Genomic DNA, 23,142 nt, shown 5'->3' on the forward strand with positions numbered 1-23,142 from the left:
CAACTAATTGGCTGTCTCTTTAATCTTTTCCAACAGATCTGGCTATTAATAGGGTTTTATGATTTATAATTGTAATGAATATCCATTTTGAATGATGCTTCCAGTTCTAGTCAAGTTGTTGATATAGGGTTGCTGCAAATCCTACCTTCCTCTTTTCTTGAATTGATTCTCCTTGAATGTCTCCACCTGAGCAAAAAATTAAAAATTATTTCAAAGACTTTGTATTCAGCACATAAATATACATTATATCAGACATGCTCCACTGCTATCTTCTGCCTTAGAAAGACTGCAGTGAATACACCTGCTTGAGGAAACAGGGAAAAGCCTACAAAAACATTATATATAACAGCAACATAGTTTTGCCTTATATAAATAATCTTTTTAAGGTATCCCTTGTGGTTTTCTTTTCAGAGTCTCTTTTTTGCCTAGACAATTTGTGTTCAACTGTACAGTATCTTAATAGTGACGAGAGATAGTAGTTCTATTAGAGCTGATAGGGATTTGAGACATGTTTGCCATTTATTTTCAAACACATCTTGTTGCCTCGGGGTAAAACAAGCTTCGCAAGAAGGGAAAAGCGGCGAGGTGGAAAGCATGGGCTGTCCTTATTTGCCTTTGCTGTGAGCCTGAGATGGACCGTGTCCTGCGCTTGTCTTCCAGATGGCCTGGTGGATGTGCTCCAGGCGTTTGGTGTGCGGGAGGGCAAGGATGGGGTCACCATCGCTGCTGGGATCTGCACTCAGAGGAATGGATCGGAGGAAACTGACTTGGCCTTCCGCCTGGAGAATCGGACTCATTTCATCATCCCCACCAAGCAGCTCTTCCCTGGTAATGTAAAAGCAATCTATCTATGTGGGTTGGCATAGTTAGTTGAACCCCAAAGCCGGTTTACAATACGTATGTGGGAGGCCTCATCACTTGCACATGTTCAGAATGATTGCTCAAAGTGCAGAAGACAGATGTGTTCCAAAACTTGCTTCCTAAGATTGCAAAGAGAAAAAAAAGCTGAGTACAAATGCATGCATTGTATATGGCCATGTGGGAAATTAGGACTGGCTTGAAATTAAATGGGAACTTTTTTTAAAAAAATCTGCACTTTTTTTGCATTAAATCCTTCAGGGATTCAGGACTACTGGGAAATGTGTAGGGCCCTCATGTTGGTGAAAAGGGAGAGCATTTGGAGATGGGTTGAAATGCTTCTTTGGTTCCTGGTTCTGTTGATTTCTCAGGATGCATTGTCTCCTCCTCTTGCAGATGGTCACTTCCCAGTGGACTTTTCAATATTAGCCACAATGAGAGCACTCAAAGGCAGCCAGTCTTTTTTGTTTTCCCTGTTTGATGAACGTAACATACAGCAGCTTGGTGTAGAGATTGGACGATCCCCTGTCTTTCTCTATGAAGACCAGCTGGGTTTCCCAGTGCCTGAGGACTATCCTCATTTTCACAGAGTCAACTTGGCTGACGGCAAGTGAGTTGGGATATTGGGGTAGGGAAGAAATAATATACCTACTGTATATAGAAGGACGCTACTTATAAATGTTTTCTTATCATAGAGATGTGGCCATGACTGAAATTATTACTTAGTTTGAGTGTGGTTTTTTTAAAAAAAAATAGGATTACTTTTACAATGGTCTTTAAAGGAATACAATACAGGTTTGTTGTTATGACAGTTTGACAGAAGTAATATTTACACACACACGCGCAAACATATACACCAAAACATTTGATTCTCCGTACTGAAGGAGTGGGTCCAGCAGTCACATGGGTTGCTCCTGTCCAATCCGTTGGAACTGAGCCTAGTATTAAAAAAGACTGCTGGATCCGCCCCTTCCCCAGAATTCGCTCAGTTCGCATCCTCGGATGTGTGTGAATGCTCGTTCCTCTCGATAAAACACCTTCCCTTCGATCTCTCTTCAATAGCAAGTAAGATTTTTCCATTACTCAGCTTGCCGGCAGTTTTTTTCTCAGCCCTACTGGGCTTTGAGTTGGGGGAGAAGTTAACGGCTCAGCCATTCGCGGTTTTTCCCTCCGTGCTGTAGCCGCGGCCGGTTTGTTAATTCCGGCCTTGGAGGTCCTGCCGAGAGCAAGCTTTATTCTTTCAACTAATTAAGGGCTATTTACCTCCCGCGGTGTGGGACTTGATTTGTCTCCCGGGCTTAGTCGCTCCTATTGCAAATAACGGAGCAGTTATTTTGGCGCCAAGGCTCTGACGCCCAGTAAGTTGCACTTTCGGTTCTGCCCTAAGGGGTCGGCCATTAGTGCCTACAGCCCGCCGCCTGACCCTGGAGTCGTCGCTTTGAGTTCCCTCGGGCCTATTCTCCACGGAAGTGGCCTCCAACCAGTGTGCCTTGGTTTTTCTTAAAGTTAAGTTAGTGAGGCCTGCCACGCTGCACTTAAGGACAAGAACTCTTGGTATCGCCCAGGATTGCCTCTTAAGGCGCAGCAGCTCCTGAGCCTAGGAGCAGGGTCACCTATCCTCTTGGGAATTCCACAAAATAATTCTTCTCCCCCCTATTTTTTGGCTCAAGCCTTGTCTTCTGTAATTGCTCAGACTATGGCTTCCCTTCCCAAGAGAGGCACTACCAAAGGTTCCAAAGAGGTTAGGCCTACTGGTAATCCTTCTGAGCTTCCCCAGGCCTCTTCCTCCTCTTCCTCAGGCTCTCAGTCTTTAGCCAAGCCCACTAGGGCTGAGAAGAGAAGGGACCTAGCCCTACAAAAAATACATGATAAATCAGCCAAACGTTTTAAGGTGCAGGCCCAAGTGCATATCAATCCTACCCCCCCGGAGGCCTCTAACCTGCCTCCCTCTGGGGTACCTGTGCTATCCCTGGATGAGCCAAACCTAAATCCACCCCAACCTAACCTATGGGGTTTAGGTCCAGAGGAGCCAGATATTACCGAGGATTTCCCCCAGCCAGAACCTGTTCAGGGCCTCAGGGATCCTCAGGCTTTTCCGGCTGATATTTCTTCCTTGCCACCGGAGTTTCAGTCTATCTTGACTATTCTGACTAACACTATTGATGCTAGACTCTCATCTTTAAATGTACCTCCTCTGTCTCATCCTCCCCCTCGCTCCTCCCGTCCCGTGAGTTCTTCTCCTTCCTACAGAGCCCCAGTCATGGTGGTCTCTGACTCCTCTCAGGAAGAGGATGAGGACGTGGATGCAGAAGAGGATGATGACCCCTTTCAGCGTCTGTCGGAGGATGAGGAATCTCAGATTAAGATTCCAGCCCCAGCTGCTATTTTCCCTTCGCAGCTTTTCAAATCTCTCCTGCTAAATAGCTAGAGTATCTACGGGGCTAGCCGGGCAAGAGAAGCAAGCTACTCCTTCCACAGACCCCCCAGAGGAAAATCTTCCTTACTTCATGGAGGAACAGGAAGACAATGAGGTAATTCCTATGCCCAAGTTGTTTAAGGATGCCTTGCTTAAACAGTGGGACCACCCAACCATAGGCTTCACTCCCACTCCCAAGGACAAGAAGCTCTACAAGCTCTCCCCCTCCTATGAGGAACTCCTAACATGTCCCAGGCCACATGAACCAGTGAAGACGCTCCACTCAACGGCTGCCATACCTGGCGAGGCAGAGGAGGTCCTCCGGCCAGAGGACAAACGACTTGAACAAATGCTCAAAAGAAGTCTCCTTGCAGACTCATGGGCCATTAAGAGTGCTGCAGCGGCATCCTTCTTTTCCAGAGCTATGCTCTTATGGCTTCGTCAGCTCCAACTACACCTGCCTCCAGATGACTTACGGGGCCAACAGGATTTCAACAAAATCTTCGCAGCTGCCCAATATATAGCAGATGCTACTCTCCAATCTTCCAGATTTGCAGCCAGGTCAGTAGCAGCCTCCACAACGGCCAGAAGGCTTCTATGGCTCCGCCCTTGGCAGGCGGGGGTAAGACAGAAATGGCAGTTAGCTATGGGTCCACTGAAACGTAACCTCCTCTTCGGAGATCTTCTGGACCCTCTCCTTACGGAAAACGCAGACAAGAAAAAGGTCTTGGGACCTACCACCAAGAAGGCCCCGAAACCGCAGTCCTTTCGGCGCACCGGGCGTCAGCAGGATCAAAGCTTCGCATTTCACAAGAGCCCAGGTCAGTATTCCCCTCGCTTTCGATCCCAAGCTAGAACCACCAGGGGCAGAGGGTCCCGCTATCAGAGAGGATCCTCTACTACCAGAACTTCCAAAAGAACCAGATGGTAAGTTTTCTCACCTGCCTATAGGCGGTCGCCTAGCCTGGTTCTCTTCCGCCTGGCACCGCTCTTGTAAGGACCCCTGGGTCATTGACACAGTGGAAAGGGGCCTAAGGTTAGAGTTTATTTCTTCTCCCCCTAACCGTTTTATTTCTTGTCCCTCTCCCAGTTCCTCTCCATCTCGTATTCGAATGGAGGAGGCTATTTCTCATTTGTTGACTATTAGAGCTATTCAACCGGTCCCCTCTCTCCAGAGAGGTTTAGGCTTCTATTCCATCCTCTTCATGGTCCCTAAGACTTCTGGAGGTTGGAGAGCCATCTTGGACCTAAAGAAATTAAACCGCTTCATTAAATATAGAAAATTCAAAATGCACTCCCTATCTTCCATTTTATCAGCTCTTCATCGAGGAGACTTTATGGTGTCTCTAGATCTCACTGAGGCCTACCTCCATATCCCCATTGCCAAGGTCCATAGGAGATTTCTGCGCTTTGCCTTTCAGGGCAGGCATTTTCAGTATAGGGCTATGCCTTTTGGGCTCTCCTCAGCTCCCAGGGTTTTCACTAAACTCTTGGGATCCTTGGCGGCTCATATCCGGGCCTCTCCCATTCATATTTTATGTTATTTAGATGACATTTTAATTCATGGTAATTCCAGAGCTGGTGTAGCTGCAGACCTCTCCTCTACCATGTCGGTTCTACAGAACCATGGTTTTTCCATAAACCTTAACAAGAGTCATCTTGATCCATCCACTTCCATCCTGCATCTGGGGACTATCATTAATTCCGAAATATCCCAGGTTTTTCTCTCCAATGAGAGAAAACGCAGCATTTTGGATCTCATTGCTCGCATCCTGCCCCAGCAATCGGCCTCCATTGTCACCCTATCCTCCCTTTTGGGTAAGATGGTGTCATGTATTGGTATTGTTCCCTGGGCCCGCCTTCACGCCAGGGAACTTCAATGGCTACTATTACCATTTCAGAGATCAGGCCACAGCAACTCGAACCGACGCATCACCATCCCACCGTCGGTTCGCAGATCCCTCAAGTGGTGGACTTCTCCAGCCCTAGACAAGGGATCCCCCTTCCGGTGTCCCGACCAGTTTGTAGTCACCACAGATGCCAGCCTCTCGGGCTGGGGAGCCCACGCCCAAGGTCTTTTAGCTCAGGGCACATGGTCACCGGAGGAGGCTTCCAAGCCCATCAATTGGCTAGAATTAAGAGCCGTGTCTCTAGCTCTAAAGCAATTCCAACCTCACATATCCAACCAACATGTGCTGATTCTCACCGACAATATAGCCACCAAAAGCCATATTTGCAGACAGGGAGGCACAAGATCCAAGGCCCTCATGAGGGAGGCCCTGAAGTTGGGTCTTTGGGCAGAGAAAAATCTCCAATCGCTTCTAGCCGATCACATCTCGGGGAGCCTCAACGTCCAAGCGGACTGGCTCTCACGAGCCACCATAGATCCAGGCGAGTGGAATTTCCATCAGTCACTGTTCCACCAAATCTGCCTCAGGTTCGGCCATCCAGTGTTGGATCTATTCGCGACCAGAGACAATACCCAGCTTCCCCGCTTCATCTCCAGGTTCCCGTCTCCGGGAGCGGAGGCAGTCAATGCCCTCAGGAGTCCTTGGCCTCCAGGCCTACTGTATGCCTTCCCTCCAATTCCAATTCTGCCAGACGTGATCAACAAAATCCTCCTGGAGAAAGCACGTGTAATCCTGATTGCCCCTCACTGGCCTCGCAGGCCCTGGTTCGCGGACCTTCAACAACTGTCCGTCCAGGACCCCTGGCGACTCCCCGCTTCGGAGGATATGTTGCGGCAGGGGGCCTCCTTCCATCCGGATCCAGAGTGGTTCCACCTCACCGCCTGGCTGTTATCCGGAGGGACTTAGACCTGCGAGGGTATGACCCAGACACAGTGGAAATCATTCTGAAATCCAGAAGGGGGTCTACCAATCGGATCTACGACCATACTTGGTCCAAATTTCATCAGTGGTGCTCGCAGGAGGGCTTATCCCCCCTGTGTCTTCCCATACACAGGATAATCGCCTTCCTTATGAAAGGTTTCCACCAAGGTCTCTCTACCAGCACCATCCGCCGCCATCTGGCCGCTATCTCTTCCGTCTTGGCGGGGCCTCGCAGGCAACCCCTACGCTCCCTTCCAGAAATCCAAGAATTTCTAGAGGAGTGGCCAATCTCAGGCCTTCTAAAATCCACAGATATCCAACCTGGGACTTGCCACGGGTTCTCCACTCTCTTACTCAAACACCTTACGAACCCCTGAACTCTGCGTCCCTCAGGTACCTATCCTTCAAGGTAGCATTCCTGGTGGCAAGTACTTCCGCCCGACGCATATCTGAGTTGGCAGCCCTTTCTATCAGACAGGACCTCTGTCAGTTTCACTAGGATAAGGTGGTTCTGCGGCTGGACCCCACCTTTCTACCCAAGGTCAGTTCCATGTTCCACAGATCTCAGGATATCGTTTTACCTTCTTTCTGCCTCCAACGAGAGCATCCCCTGGCGATTAGATGGCACACTCTAGATCTCACTAGAGCGCTAAAGATTTATATCCAACGCACAAGATCCATCCGGAGATCTGAAGTACTCTTCATAGCCTACCATCCCAGATCCTTGGGATCCAGAGTGTCTTCCACAGTAATAGGTCGTTGGATCAGAGGGGCCATCTCAAAGGCCTACGAGACAGCTTCCCTCTCCATTCCAAGGAATATTACAGCGCATTCCACCAGAAGTGCTGCCACATCTGCCGCTTGGGCGACTCAGGCTCCGTTGGAAGAAGTCTGCAAAGCAGCCACTTGGGCCTCGCCAAATTCCTTTATAAAACACTACAAGATTGATTCGTACGCATCAGCAGACGCTGCCTTCGGAAGAAGAGTACTCCAATCCGTTATCTCTCACGATAGCAATGTACTCCCACCCTAGGGACCTATCTCTTGGGTATGTCCCATGTGACTGCTGGACCCACTCCTTCAGTACGGAGAATAGGCGTTGATTGCTTACCTGAACGCCTCTTCTCGTACGGTGAGTGGGTACAGCAGTCACTTCCCTCCCTTTGTGTGGTCTTCCTTACCTTCTATTCTAATTTCTTATAACACATGAGAGTTGAACATTATAGAGCTTCACTACTGAGCCTAGTCTACGGATTCGCGAATTCTGGGGAAGGGGCGGATCCAGCAGTCTTTTTTAATACTAGGCTCAGTTCCAACGGATTGGACAGGAGCAACCCATGTGACTGCTGTACCCACTCACCGTACGAGAAGAGGCGTTCAGGTAAGCAATCAACGCCTATTTTAATCCCAGGATTAAAGAGGCAAAATATAAAAAAATGGGGTTGTTTTTTTAAAAAAAAATATTTTTATTGATTTTTAACAATAACAATAAAGCATACACACAACATATAACAGTGTGCCCAGTGTTCTAAGTGCCTGCTACCCGACAACATTCATACCCCTCCACGAAAATGGGGGCATATTTTGTATATACCATTTTAACTCAAGAGCAATATATCTATTTACATATTATAAGTGATTCCAATTTATTCTTTATAGCTTGGTGTAACAATTGTGGTTTGCAAAAGCTATTACCATAAAGTACAGCTTTTTCGGTAGTTAAGAAAGAGCAACTAGGAAACAAAGTTAAGACCATAATGTCTTAGATGGTTTAACAGAGCTAAAATTGTGTGACCAAAGCATAATTTTTCCCTCCTTCCATGCATCCATGTTCATCGAACTGATAGTCATTGTTAAATATATTGTCTTGATGATCAAAGCATTATAAGAAAATCAAATACTACTGGTACTTTTTCTTAGAAAACAACAACCTTTTTCAATGCCTGGTTAATATAATGCTCAGAACAGCTGGCACATTCTAGATATGTTAAGTACAATTTCCTTATTCCTCAGTCAGCATGAGGATTGTAGCCTTACACAGCTGGAGATAGATGGCATAGAATATTGGACTTGATTTATGTCAGAGTTGTTTTCAAACATCCCCATCCCACTCAGGCATGAATTATATTGGGCAATCTTAGCCAGTTCTTTTCCTCAGCCAAGACATGGGGTAATTGTGAAAATACAGTGGTACCTCTACCTACAAACACCTCTGCTTATGAACTTTTCTAAATAAAAACCGGGTGTTCAAGATTCTTTTGCCTCTTCTCAAGAACCATTTTCCACTTACAAACCCGAGCCTCCAAAACTGTAACCGGAAAAGGCAGGGAGAAGCCTCCATGGGGCCTCTCTAGGAATCTCCTGGGAGGAAACAGGGCTGGAAAAGGCAGGGGAAAGCTTCCATGGGGCCTCTCTAGGAATCTCCTGGGAGGAAACAGGGCCGGAAAAGGCAGGGAGAAGCCTCCATGGGGCCTCTCTAGGAATCTCCTGGAAGGAAACAGGGCCGGAAAAGGTGGGGAAGAGCCTATGTAGGGCCCCTGTAGGAATCTCCTGGGAGGAAACAGGGCCTCCACCCTCCCTATGGTTTCCCCAATCGCACGCATTATTTGCTTTTACATTGATTCCTATGGGAAAAATTGCTTCTTCTTACAAACTTTTCTACTTAAGAATCTGGTCACAGAACTAATTAAGTTCCTAATTAGAGGCACCACTGTACATTAATGATAACCTACTAAAAGTTACAGAAAAGTTTGATGACTGGCTTCTTCTAATGATAACCTACTAAAAGTTACAGAAAAGTTTAATGACACTTTTTAAAAGCTGTTCAGTTGGAGGTGGGTTCATGTATTCTATATTGTCCTAAAGTACCACAGTGCTAATCCTTGGCTTTTCATGAAATCTAATGGTTCACATAAAAGAAAAAAGGATGGAACCTGTAAAACATGTTTGGCAGTTTAGCATGTTAGCAGAACTCATAGAGCTGCCAGCTGAAAGTAAGATTTATCTGTGATGCTTCCAAATGGAAGGTTTATTGCACTATTAATGGAAGGGCATCCTGCAGTTGTTCTCTTCCATAATATATAGGAATGAATGAATGAATGAATGAATGAATGAATGCAGTAAAAAAAGCAAGAGTGCTCAGGAGGGTCACAACTGGAAGATACATTTTTTGTGTGTAAGATAGAATGATTGTATAAGATTAAGCTCATCTGGATTTGTCTCTGAAGTACCCAAGCTAATGCTGCTTTGTTCCACTAAGTTGCTTAATTCTATTGTCTTTCCCCAGATGGCACCGCATTGCTCTAAGTGTGAAAGGTGAAAGTGTGTCTTTGAGCATTGACTGTGAAGATGCTATAACATTACCCCTGAAGCGAAGTAAGCAGCCAGTTGTCAGTATTGATGGGGTCATCTTGCTTGGTGCACGTCGGCCAGATGAAGACATTTTTGAGGTAGGAAAAATTATTCACAAATCTCAAGCCATTTTTACTAAATATCAATCAGTTACACTGCTGAAACTAACTTAGACATGTCTCCTTGCTGATTCTGATGATGTTAAGAGTACAAGAGTTCTGATGATGTTAAGAGACTACTGTAATGCTCTCTACATGGGGCTACCTTTGAAAAGTGTTCGGAAACTTCAAATCGTGCAGAATGCAGCTGCGAGAGCAATCATGGGCTTCCCAAGGTATGCCCATGTCACACCAATACTCCGCAGTCTGCATTGGTTGCCGATCAGTTTCCGGTCACAATTCAAAGTGTTGCTTATGACCTATAAAGCCCTTCATGGCACTGGACCAGATTATTCTGGGACCACCTTCTGCCACACGAATCCCAGCAACCAGTTAGGTCCCACAGAGTGGGCCTTCTCCGAGTCCCGTCAACTAAACAATGTTGTTTGGTGGGACCCAGGGGAAGAGCCTTCTCTGTGGTGGCCACGGCCCTCTGGAAACAACTCCCCCCAGAGATTAGAATAGCCCCCACCCTCCTTGCCTTTCGTAAGCGCTTTAAAACCCACCTCTGAGATATTCTTTCCCCCTAGGCTTCTACAATTTATGCATGGTATGTTTGTATGTATGTTTGGTTTTATAATAAGAGTTTTTAGTTGTTTTAGTATTGGATTGTTACATGCTGTTTTTTATCACTGTTGTTAGCCACCCCGAGTCCACGGAGAGGGGTGGCATACAAATCCAATATATAAATGAATGAATGAATGAATGAATAAAACAAACAAACAAACAAACACATTCCTCCCACCTCACCTTTTCACACAACCATCTTAGCATCTCCTGATTCTACATCTTTTTTCCCTCCATTGCCAGTGGTGCCATCTCCTTCACTGTTCCTGGCATGGTTACAGGAGGCTGCTAGGGGTCTGGGATTGACAAATTGTAGAGCTACAAAGCCTCACAGAATACAGATGACCATTTCTACTCTATCCCTGCTCTGCTGCCATGGGGAAAAATGAATAGATTTCCCATTGCTTCTTTCCCTCTTCAACATTTGCTGCCTGCCTGGTTGAGAATGGTCAGCAGAGTCGGACTTTGTAGGCTTATACTGGCTGATTTATGTGGAGGCCTTTTTTAAAATTGAAATAGTCGGCACTTTGTGGCAGGCGGTGATCAGCAGACATGGGAATTTTGGAGAAGGGACCTTCCAGAATGACAGAGCTTAGATTTAGGATCCATTCTTTTTTTCCCCTCTTTTCCTTTTCTGTGGCAAGAAAATGAGCTCACTGATAGCATACACCATAGATAATAGTTGAAATCTTCTTCAACTCCCCAAGGAATGAGACTGTTGCAAGTCTTTCAGTTAAGTATCTGTGAAGGAGGGGACAATCTTGACAGTGTGGGTGAAAGGCTGGGTGGTAATTAGAAAAAAAAATCATAAAAGATAGAAAACCTACAGAGCAAATAACTCAAAAGACGATATCGCTAATGAAAGAGAGTCAAGGAACAGAAATGAAAAAAAGGATAGAAGAGGGAGAAGTCAGAGAGAATTATGTATGCCACTAGCAGTCCAGAATAGGCAAACTCTTCTTTTAAGTGGGATCAGACATTTCAGGGAAGACAACTTAGGGATTTTTCCTCTACAAAGGACACTATTAGTTTCAATAGCCTTGGAAGCAGAGAAAAGACTCTTCTCCCTCCTCCCATCCCCCAATGCATTCTTTCTCCAGGCATAAAATGTCAGAGGGCACAAGATTTTTGAAGGCGTCTAAGCTGTTGTTGGCTTGGGGGTGGCCAAGAACAAGCATTTCTTGTTGTAATGCTTGGAAAACCTTGGCTTAGGGCCATTTGCCTCTGGTAATTTGGGCAGTGACTGAGGGAATGGCCTACAAATGTCAGCTTAGCAGTGGGTGGTTGCTGAGGGGCAACTTCCTTTCGTAATGAAGATGGTAGCAAGGATCTCTGCAGTGGCATGGGGGACAGGTGGAGTGGAATCCAGAGGAATGTTCCCAAGCTGGGCTGGATGCTATTTTCCATAGAGCTTTTCCATCTTATAATCTTTTCTTCTATTTCCAGCAAAACAAACAAACAAACATGCATTCAAAAGAATTGGGGGTTCAAGACAAAACTAACAGATATGGGATCGAAGATGAAGCAGTTCTGGCAGGAAGAACTGAATAGATGTATAAATTATCATTTATAAATTAATTATATAATAATATATTTTCTAAACTGTAAACTTCCTTAATTATATCATTTACTTAAATAAACTGCAAATCTTTTTAACTTTTAACTTTCCTCTTTCATAAATTATCTTTTACTAATATATATATATATATATATATATATATATATATATATATATATATATATTAGAAATTGGAATTTAATTGGAAATTAAATGTATGAATTACAAATATAATATATGATATAAATGGTAATAATAAGGATATCTTTTATTTACATAGTTTGAGAAATATATTATTGACACAAAGAATTTTATGTATTACTATGTATAATACTATCACTTTCCCAAACTCCTTGATTTTGTATCCTTTTTTCTCTTCCTGTTTATACTTCCCTTCCCACCTTTTTTATTAATAAATAAACTATTTTTCAAAATAATAATAATAATAATTATATAATAATAATGATAATAATAATTTATTAGATTTGTATGCCGCCCCTCTCCGAAGACTCGGGGCGGCTCACAACAATAATAAAAACAATATTATAGCGAAACAAATCTAATAGTAAAAAAGAAGCATATAAAACCCTATCATATTTAAAAACCAAACAACACATACATACCAAACATAAAATATAAAGAGCCTGGGGGGAAGGTGTCTCAACTCCCCCATGCCTGGTGGTATAGATGGGTCTTGAGTAGTTTACAATATTACAATTAGGTGAAAAGGGCCTTGTGAAGCTCTCATCCATTCTTCCAATGCTGTGTATGCTACACTCACGTTCATTGTGGCATTCGGTAAAGTGTAAACGTAAATGTGGTGAAGGGCATTTCTTTAAATAATCAATAGACTCATACATCCAGTCCTTTGAAACTCTTCAGTATGTTCATTGCATATTTATGGATTTGCATCCACTCTTCTCTCCCTTGGGTCCTGTTGTGTTGCCTCATCATGGAGGTTGGACGGCCCTTGGTGGAAATGCAGATATTGAGAGGGGTGGCAGAAGGGTAAGCGGATGTTTCGGAGCTATTGCCCATGCGTCCACCCCATTTCTGCAAAGGCAGAGCCCCCCTTTGCAGAGCAATCCAAAGAGGGGAAGGGGATGCTGCAGAAAAGGCCGCCTTCCACCTGTGCTGGCTCTGTGGTGCTCGGAGCTCCAAAGCCGCCCACTGGCTTCTTGCCCAGATACCTGCCTGCTTTCTTTGCAGATTGGCCCGGCCGACTGCTGGTGCCACTCTGGGAACTCGGCTCACGGTACCAGTCTGGAAGCCAGTGGACTGCTTCAGTGTCCCAAGTCCTGCAGAGACGGTACGGGAGGCATGGGTAGAAGGTGGCCTTTTCTACAACAATCCCCTCCCCTGTTTAGATTGCCCTGCATGGCCCTGCCTTTGCAGAAATGAGGTGGGTGGTTTGTATGGAGAATTGACAGGGGGGGATTCATGGCCCTCTGGGATGGAGAGTGGTACAACAGAAAGCACAATAAGCTGTGCTGCTTTGGTCCCGCTCAACTGTACTTCTTCCAGCCCATCTGCCCCATGGCACCAAGAGCAAGACAATCGGCCATGTCTCCTCACCTGGCCTTCCTCGCTGTTGTGGTTAGCTCTGGCCCAGCTCCTGCCCCAAGCAATGTGGAGGTGGATGTGGGGGAGACATTCACATGCCGCAGGCCTGTTTTGCTTCCAGTAGAATCTGTCTCCTCTGACCAAGGAAGCGTGAGTGACAGGGAAGAGGGGAGTTTGGCAGACAGCCCAGGAGGAGATCAATCATCTGTATCATCCCTGGATTCTGAACAAGAATTAATGACCCATCCATGCATGCGTAGAGTGATGCATAGGCGACAACAACGGAAGGATTATTACAAGAGAAAATGAGGCCACCTGTGGTTGGGTGGGGCTGCTGTAATTAGTGCCACAGATAAAAGTGCAGCCTGGTGTGTTAGCCTCATGGCAGTTTATCTGATTCATTGTTTCGTCAAGATCGTGGTTTTTGTGCTGTTCAAGATTGTGTGTGGACTCTCTGGATTTTAGAATTGGACTCAATTTCCTAGTTATTGGGTGAGAAATTGGATTACATTTCACCTGTGCTTTGTGTGTTCCAGAAAATCCCTTTGACAGTTAAAAAGGGAGCTGTTTCTGCTTTTCTGTTTAAAAAAACTTTTGGGTTTTCCTTTTATAGTGTGGTGTGTGTCTTCCTGGACTAACTAAAACACTTGCTGGGCACTGTTGCACTGGCAGCTCCGCCCTGACCAGCTCTGCACACCGCCATTTCCCGCAAACTTCCTGAGAGACAGCCAGAGTGAAGGGTGGCCAGGAGTGCTTGGACCTGACTGGCACTTGGCTTACCTTCCTGGCGACGCTTGGAGACTGCCCAGCACGTCCATCTGCTGACTCTCCAGGCAGCGCCACTTTCTTCCTGCCCTTCCAAAGCTCCTGCCAGCCCAGAGACTGTGCTCCAGGATGGCACATGATAGGGGATGTGCCGCTGCCAGGCCAGAGTGCGGTTGCCACCACAATCACCCCTCTCACCTTTCTGGATTTGTCTTGTGGGCTGGGAAGGGGATGGGACTTTTTGCCTCCACCAGTTGGGTGAAGCTCTTTCTTCCGCAGCAGCTGATAGGCCACTGCATTATCTCCCTAGCCCAAAGGGCTGGGGTGAAGAGCTAGGGGCCTTTGGGCGAGGGAGATAATGCAGCGGCCTATCAGCTGCTGCAGAAGAAAGAGCTTCATCCAACTGGCAGAGGCAAAATATCCTAAACCCGCTGGGAATCATCAGGCTGTGCACCTAAGTCTACAGAGAGCGGCGGCATACAAATCCAATTAAATAAATAAATAAATAAATAAATAAATAAATAAAGAAAGAAAGAAAGAAAGAAAGAAAGAAAGAAAGAAAGAAAGAAAGAGCTTTGCCAGCCTCAGGTCTGCTGGTCTCCAGGCCCGTGGGGAGCTTGGCGGGGCAGGAATAAAGTGGTGCTGCCTGGAGAGTCAGTGGATAGGTGTGCCGGGCATTCCTTGAGCCTCACCAGGAAAGTAAGCCAAGTGCCAGCCAGAGCACTTTCATCCTTCTCCTGACAAGAGAGAAAGAAAGGAAGAAGATTGGAAAAGGCATGGATGTTTCTCATCCACATTCAGGGATGCCCTCATTGTCATACAGCTATACCTTTTATAAGATATAAACTCTGTGTCAGGAATCCCCGGTCTTGGGAGATGGTGAGTAATTTGGAATTTTAGCATCTCATAACTGTCAGAAGATATTTGCCTTGGGAGAGATTGCTTTCTACTGTAGGAGAGAAAGAGAGGGGGGGAGGGAGGGAGGGAAGAAAGAAAGAAAGAAAGAAAAAGAAAGACAGAAAGTCAGTCTTATGATCACAATTGAACCCAAAATCTTTAAGTGAGTTTCACCATATTTTACAAGTTAGCCACGCCTACCCAGTCACCTGACCAGAGGTTTGATCCTCCTGGTTTGGACTGGTTCAGCTGAACTGGTAGCAATCTGCTGGTGATGTTACAGAATGTTGGGTCAGTGACAGTCTATGGGTGCCACCATCTTTTAAATTTTTTATTTTTTAAAAAAAATCCAGGATTTTTTCCCTCTGTGCATGCACAGAAGTCAAGTTACCAGCACTACACATGCATCACCATCTTGTCTTTTGGCTTTTTGGGAGGGGTGATATTTTGGAACTACTTGGCATTACACATGCCCATGAGGCTTGGCCACAAAGTGCACACAGCCCCACGAGGCATGGCTAATCAGCACGAGAGGAAGTGAACCAGCAGTGCAGTAAGTCAGAACCCATCCCTGCACTTCACCACCGAGCCATGGCCACCTGAATCGGGTGGGGGTGGGGGATACTGAGGCTGAGTTTGTAGCACCAGGAGTGCAGTGGACTGAAAAGGTTTGGGAAGCACTGCTCTACCCAAACCAGGAAGTCACAGTGTGGATGGAACATGGCAAAACCTACTGGCTTCAGGCTGGCAAAGGATTGCAACAAGATGGCATACTCTCCTGTTATTTATTCAGCTGATATGCTGAATCGGTTGTTGGAAGATGGATTGGAAAATGATGACTGTGATTTTAAAACTGGAGGAAGAAATACCAAAAGTACCATGCTTTGCCTGATGGCACTACTTTAACAGCTGAAAATGCAAAAGATTTAAAAGTTCTAATAATAAAAACCAAGAAACAAAATAACAAGAATGGGAGACAGATTGTCATCCACTTCTAAATGTTGGATGTGATTCCGAAGAAATAATGAATGGTAATATTGGAAGCAGCTAAAAGATCAAACAGGATTGGGAAGGATGCAGTGTCCCTATCCTGGTCCTGCCAGATATCGCTATCAAATACCATCAGTGTTATGTGCATGTTGAATGCAACGTTGAAACTAGACTGAAACAGGTTCAGATAATCTGCTTCCACTAGGAAGACCTCTGCAGTTGCATCCAAACCACTTTTTCTACGCAAGGAGTGTGTGAATGCTGAATGCCTCAGGAACCAATCTAACTAATCTAGCCATGAATCTATTGTAAGGTTTGAAGGAATAAAGGCAAGCTCCGAATCATCATCATCATCATCATCATCATCATCATCATCATCATCATCATTTATTAGATTTGTATGCTGCCCCTCTCCGAAGACTCGGGGCGGCTCACAACAGTAATACAAAAACAATATAACAGTGAGACAAATCTAATATTAAAATAAAACATATCTAAAACCCCAACAATTTAAAAACCATACGACACATACATACCAAACATAAAATATAAAAGCCTGGGGGAGGATGTCTCAGTTCCCCCATGCCTGGCGATAAAGGTGGGTCTTGAGTAATTTGCGAAAGACAAGGAGGGTGGGGGCCGTTCTAATCTCTGGGGGGGAGTTGATTCCAGAGGGCCAGGGCCGCCACAGAGAAGGCTCTTCCCCTGGGGCCCGCCAAACGACATTGTTTGGTCAACGGGACCCGGAGAAGGCCAACTCTGTGGGACCTTATCCGCCGCTGGGATTCGTGTGGTAGAAGGCGGTTCCGGAGATATTATGGTCCAATGCCATGTAGGGCTTTAAAGGTCATTACCAACACTTTGTTGCATACCTGACTACTATGTGCTCTTCTTATCTTTATATCAACTGGGTTCTTCAGTGTTTAGTTTTCTTGCATATGTATATAGTTGGAATTTGCAGTTGCTTGGGTTCATTTATGTGCATATATGCTTCACAGTGTTTATTTTTTAACTGTGGGAATGTTGACATTTCCCCAATTCTGTCTGCTTTGCTCCTTCCCCCGTGATTTCCTTTTTTAACCACAGGGCTTCCTTTGCCTTGATCTAGCCCTCTCTGTCCCCACCTGACCTCATGCCTTGGACTCTGACTCACTGTAGCCCTCCCTCCGTCTTGCTTCTTAATTTTTCCTCCTTTCCATCTCCTCGAGAATGCTGGGAGCAGATTAATTGTGGGTCCCAACTGATCAGGTGGGAGCAGCAATTTTGTGAGCTCTTCTGGAAGTAGGCCCACTGGCCATATTTTGGGAGATGATTAATTGGGAGCAAATGTTCTCTCTGCACCAGGACTGCTAGGGTCACACTGGCTGAGCAAAAGAAGCTGGGGCATGTTCAGCTGCATAAGAGAGTGTGCTTGTATGCACATGTAATCATAAAAATTTAATATAGCTACGTTGGCATTCTGTTTCCCAGCCATTAAAGACAGGGAGAGGGCAGAAATGAGTGAGTGAACATACTTGGTCATACTAAGTGTGGTTAACATACAAATATCCAGGTTTTCAAACTGCATAGAGTTATTTGAAAACTTCATAATTGGCAGGAGGTACAGTATTTGCATTTGGCTTTCTGGAGCAAGGTTAAAAGACCACAAAATTCAGAGTGACTGACAGATCAGCTGGCCTGCTCCCATCGTACTGAATCAAGTAAGTAGTGAGATGAGACCTGCCCACAGAGGAATGTGAGTTAGGTACATCCAAGGCCATGGTTAAATTGATTTGGCTATTGGTGAGGCAGTTTAAAACTTGAGCAACTGAGTACCAGTCAGGGCCAAACTGAACCACAACAACAAGATCTGTCCAGTTTTAAACAAATGGTTGTAATAACCTTGGAAAACTTGGGAAACATGAAGAAGAGCTGCAGCCAGAGCAATGGTCAAGTGAGAACTATCTCATTCCTCATCAGCAATGCACTTGGGAGAAAGTATAACAGACAGGTCCCTTATTAGTTCTCTGGAAATTAAAGGCAAAGGAAGGAAAAAGTGCTTTGAGACTTGCAGGATTGCTGTCAATCCTTTGAGGTAGTCCAGACAAACTAAACCATGAGTGCTTATGCTACTATTATTATAGTATACTGCTCAAAAAAATAAAGGGAACAGTCAAATAACACATCCTAGATCTGAATGAATACTTTGTTCTGTGCAAAATTGAATGTGCACAACAGCATGTGAAATTGATTGTCAATCAGCGTTGCTTCCTAAGTGGACAGTTTGATTTCACAGAAGTTTGATTTACTTGGAGTTATATTGTGTTGTTTAAGTTGTTCCCTTTATTTTTTTGAGCAGTGTGTAATAAAGATTATACTATAATAGCATGCTATAATAATCTTGGAAGCCTGAAATCACTTCTCCCCTCCTCTGCCCTTACTTCCCAAAGGATTAGGGAGGGTTCCTTCTGAGAGGCTTTCTCCACCCCATTCTTTCTGTGAGTTGAGGTATCTCTTGTCTGGCCATTGCCTTGACTGTGGCTCCTCATCCTGTCTCCCAGGTTGTACTCACATCTCATTAAATTGGTAGAGGAAGGCTAATTGGTTAAGCTCTGAATAATGACAATCTGAGTTAATATTCTCTAGGAGTCAACAAAACAAATATGTATTTTTTTTTAAAAAAAAAGATGGACATGCTGTAATCTCACTTTGTTAGAGTTGTTCTTAAGAGTGTAAAATGTATTATACCGGAAATTTTCTACACAATAAAGTCTTGGATTGAAAATACATAAGCATATTGTATGTTCGTGAAATATTCTGAATGGTTGTACTGTGCTTCTTCCTCTTCAGGGGGATCTCCAACAATTACTGCTTGTGCCAGACCCAGCAGCTGCTGCCCAATATTGCCAGGATTACATGCCTGATTGCAACAGACAACTCATCTACAAATTGCAGACCCAGGATGCAGAAGAGGTAGGTGGGCAGCCAAAAGGCAGGAGCTGTAAATAGCCAGGTTCCTGACCGAGACCCCTGGGATAACCTTCTGTGCCAAAGTTCCCTGCAGACACCAAAAGAAAGATAACCACTTGTGAGAATAAAACTAGCACCTGGTTGATTAGCACTATAGAATCCCTGCCCTCTGGTCTTAAATAGTAAAAGCAACTCTTTTGCCAGGTTACTCTAAATAACTATGGGTTGAGATATCATTAATATGCTGATAATACTCAGTTTAGATCTCTACATCCGGTGAATGATGCTGCTGCTATCCTCTCATGGTGGCTTTAGGGGCCTAGATGTGGGACAGTGGGCTACAACTGTATCCAGACAAAGATTGGGTAACTTTAGGTGTATGGAGCTTCAAGATCAGGGTCTTTGACATCTTTGGTTTCAGATGGGGTTGCACTACCCCATTTGGACCCAGTCCTCAATTTAAAGGTTCTCCTCAATTTAAATTTCCTGCTCAAAGATCAGTTATGGTCATGACTAGGAGATCCTTTGTACTAGAGGTGGGTTCCTCCCAGTTCAGACCGATTCTATAGAACCTGTAGTAACTTGGTGGCCTGGGTCTGGAACCTCCTGTAGCTATTTTAACCATGTGTTTCCCAATTTCCATGGGGAAGAATGGTTAAAAGAATGACGTTGAAAAAAGAGGAAGTCTGTCTATTTGTTAGACCTTGTTCTTGCCACTAAGAAATTTGGGCTTGTTGAATGTGGCTTCCTCAGAAATACACAATCATAGCATCTACATGATGATGTTGTCACACTCTTGCCATCATTTTAGGGTTGTGATTGTTTGTTGTGCCTAGAACTTTTTCACCATAAACAGTAGTAATCTGGTGGATGGTGGAAATGCTTGAGACACCATCCTATGTTACTTTAGCTGTATCCACTCCACCATTTGTGGATATCTTTGCACCTCTTTTAGATCCCTAATCTGCCCCTAGACTGACCTCCTAAAGATAAGGCTCACAAATTGCTCGGATTACTTCTCCTTGTGATTCATGGGAATGGCTCTTTAGGTCTCTTAGATGATTAACCCACAGGTGAAAAAAGATATAAGGGTTGCTCCCTTGGACCCCAAGAAGGATAGAATCAGGGCAATTTGGGAGTATGTGGATAAAAAGAAACAGATACATTCTTACTTTCCAAATCTGTCTTCTCTGGAAAGTCATATTGAACCCACAAGTAAAACTGTTATGTGATGGTCTTTCCTCTGTGTTCTGCAAGGGGTTGGTGCCATGCTCATGTCTGTCTCTTGTGAATGGTCCCCTGGTGGCTGAACCTGGACGTATTGGTGGTGACTTTTGGTGTTCTAAGGAAATGGGGAAGGTTTTTTTTTCTTTCTTAAGTATCTGTTCTCTCTTTTTCTCTTTCCCTCCCCTTCTCTTTTTTTCTCCCCTTCTCTATCCTATCTTCTCCCCTCCCCCCTTTGTACAGAACATTCCACAGAGGAAGGGCAAGAAGGGCAAAGGCAAAGGAAGGGGCAAGGGCAGGAAGAAAGGTAGAGGCAAGAAGAAGAGAAACAAAGAGTCCCTCGAGAAGTCCTCACTCAGTCCAACCTCAGGCGAGGTAGAGAGTGCAACTAACTGCTCTCTGCTGATCTAATAACTTCTGGTTCCTGCCAGCCTAACCCATTGCCTTCTAACATGCCTAACCCATCTAATTAGCAGCTTCCTCTTGCTTTATCATCAATGGTTCTTCAGGCAGAACTGCCCGCAGAGTGCCTGTCCTTTCTGCCCTTATGGCTGCCCGTTGACTGCCTTGCATGATGGTGCCATATGCAATAGCCTCTGGCTAGGGAGGTCAAGGACTCCATTTCCATTAGTCCTGGTTGGCTGCAAAGTTCCAAACACAGGTGGGTTTGAACACCTGAAGACATGTTCTCCATCAAGTGCTGGGCCAATTCCTTCTGATGTCCAGTCAAAATCAAGAGAGCTCATGGTCATTCCAGAAAGAGGAATTTCTATGTGGATGAGCAGCTGAAAGAATTCATGATGTGTCTCAGGAAAATATCCATATGGACCTTTGCTGGTTCCTTCCTGGTACTATGACATCAGCCTCTGACAGTACGAGTTTTTCCAAAAGTGAAATTCAAAATAATTAATTACTTATTAATTGTTAATTACTTCTTAATTAAAATCTATGCAGGGTGCAAACTTCTATTGAGCCATAATATGACCGAATCATTGATTCTGAAACTGATGGCATGGCATCTTCCATTGATCTAATATTCAAATACCGTATATGAATAAGGATTAGTTACAATGACCAACAGTAGGCACTGTGTTACTGCTTTTATCCTTATTGGAAATCTTCAGGTGCAGATAGCTGGATGTTATTCTATTGGTGCCAAATAGAATAAGTGATTTCTGGGAGGCGAATTCATGAATCTTTGTCTTTGGACCATTTATAAACAATGCATTTGCTTTAGATCCTGGTACTAAGCAGTTGCAAGAGGGAATATCTTGAAAGCACTACCAGAATGATAATAATTATCAATCACAGTTGGGACTGGCAACTCAGTCATTAATTGAATGACAGTCTTCATCTTTCCTTTGTTTTATAGATCTGAGAAGTTTGTAGATGCAAGAATTGGTTACAAAGTTACTTCTTCCTCACTGTGAAAACTGCAAATAGTAGCTAAACAAGGACTACCTGTATAAAGTCCATCTTTTGGAAATGGTTTATAATTAAAGCACTGCAGTATTCTTTAGTTACCATATGCAGAGTTTATTGTCTTTGAATAGCAAAGCTGGTGTAATAGCTATTGATATGGACTTTTCACAAAATGATACGTCTCAACATCGTGAAAGCACTTCCATCACCTTATTAGGCTTTGAATTTTGCTATTCCTAAATGAAAACATATTTTGGCCTAGCACATGGAAGCAATACGGAATATGGCCACTCTGAGAATTCAGAGAATTCAAGTTGAAACATGACATAATAGAATGTAAGTGTTAAAAGGTACCTTGGAGATCATTTATTTGAATCTTCTTCACTGCAAATCTCTGGCAGATTTCCATGTAGCATTTATGTCAACACTTCCAATAAAGGAGAATCTATCATCTTCTGAGGCAGTTGTCTATGGAATAGCTTGTACCTTAGGAAATTTGTTCAAGTGAAATAATTTAGGTTCACTGTTATTTATCCCTGTTTCCTGCAACAGTTGTAAATAGTTCAACTCCTCCTTCTATGTGACAACCCTTCAGATACATGAAGTCAGCTATCATGTCTCCCTGAAGTCTTTTGTCTTCCAGGCTAAATAAATTCAAAGGCTCTTCATATTTTTTTCCTCCCCTTCCAGATTCTTAATCATTTTGGCTGCTCTCTTCTGGACGCACTCGATTTCTTGATCTCCTTCTCAAAATGTGGTGCTCAGAGCTAAAAATATTCTGGGCACTGCATAGCCAATATAGGATTGAGGAAAACAATAACATGCACAAAAATTATGTCCATACAAATGTTTTTTTTAATGTATACATTTGTACATAACTTTCCTATTCCAAATTCTTGTAAATGATTTTTTGAATTGCAAATTGCCTTCATTTTCAGAAAATGGATTCCTGTCTTAGGACATTAATAATGATACATTATCAATGAGGCCATAGATTGGGTCTGCCATAGAAGCTATATGACACTGGAACTTTAAGGTATCGTGGTTTGAAGAAATTAATTCAGGAAAAACTGTTACTGATTAATCAACACTCTCTTCTGCAAAAATAGCTAGCTCCAGTTTGCTTTCCTGGTGATAATAGGTTTCATATCTCTCCTTTTATCAATTTTATTCTCTATTTTTCATGTTCCTGCCCCTGTTTTCTCTACTTTAGTGATTTTAAAAAGAAAATAGCAAAAGTTCTATATGCTTTGAAGTTCAGGAAGCATAGATCTCCCCCATTATTTTTCTCCCCTTGTCCTAAAATATCAAGGAGCAGTATGTGGCAAAGGGACTGTGAAGATTTGACTAAGATTTTACTCAAACACTAGTTGCTTAAACCTGCTGTTGAAACCTGCGAAAAATCAACTTTATGGTTTTTTAAAATGTCCTAAAGGTTGTTAGAAGACTCTCCTAACTTCCTGCTGACATTAGGTATGCAGTGAAAAGAGATGTTAAAAATGGTACTAAATAGCTCACTGCTACTATATAATAACAGCTTTAGTCTCAACCATTATTCTTGGTTATGTATCTAAGCTGGTTGTAAGTTATAGA

The 23,142-nt window shown here is 44.0% G+C and overlaps 1 protein-coding gene across 2 annotated transcripts in view; it reads left to right on the top strand.

The window, feature by feature from the left end:
• Window positions 1-23,142, top strand: part of COL5A3 (collagen type V alpha 3 chain) — a 164,098-nt gene that overhangs the window by 39,045 nt on the left and 101,911 nt on the right. Inside the window, exons 2-6 of one of the 2 annotated variants that reach the window (XM_070741057.1) lie at window positions 661-828; window positions 1,255-1,468; window positions 9,392-9,554; window positions 18,784-18,906; window positions 20,371-20,502. In XM_070741057.1, the coding sequence (XP_070597158.1) occupies window positions 661-828; window positions 1,255-1,468; window positions 9,392-9,554; window positions 18,784-18,906; window positions 20,371-20,502 (800 nt within the window). The remainder of the gene's footprint in view (window positions 1-660; window positions 829-1,254; window positions 1,469-9,391; window positions 9,555-18,783; window positions 18,907-20,370; window positions 20,503-23,142) is intronic. The other variant, XM_070741058.1, reaches the window with a different exon arrangement.

This window comes from Erythrolamprus reginae, chromosome 2 (genome assembly GCF_031021105.1).
Source record: "Erythrolamprus reginae isolate rEryReg1 chromosome 2, rEryReg1.hap1, whole genome shotgun sequence".
Taxonomy (NCBI): Eukaryota; Metazoa; Chordata; class Lepidosauria; order Squamata; family Dipsadidae; genus Erythrolamprus; species Erythrolamprus reginae.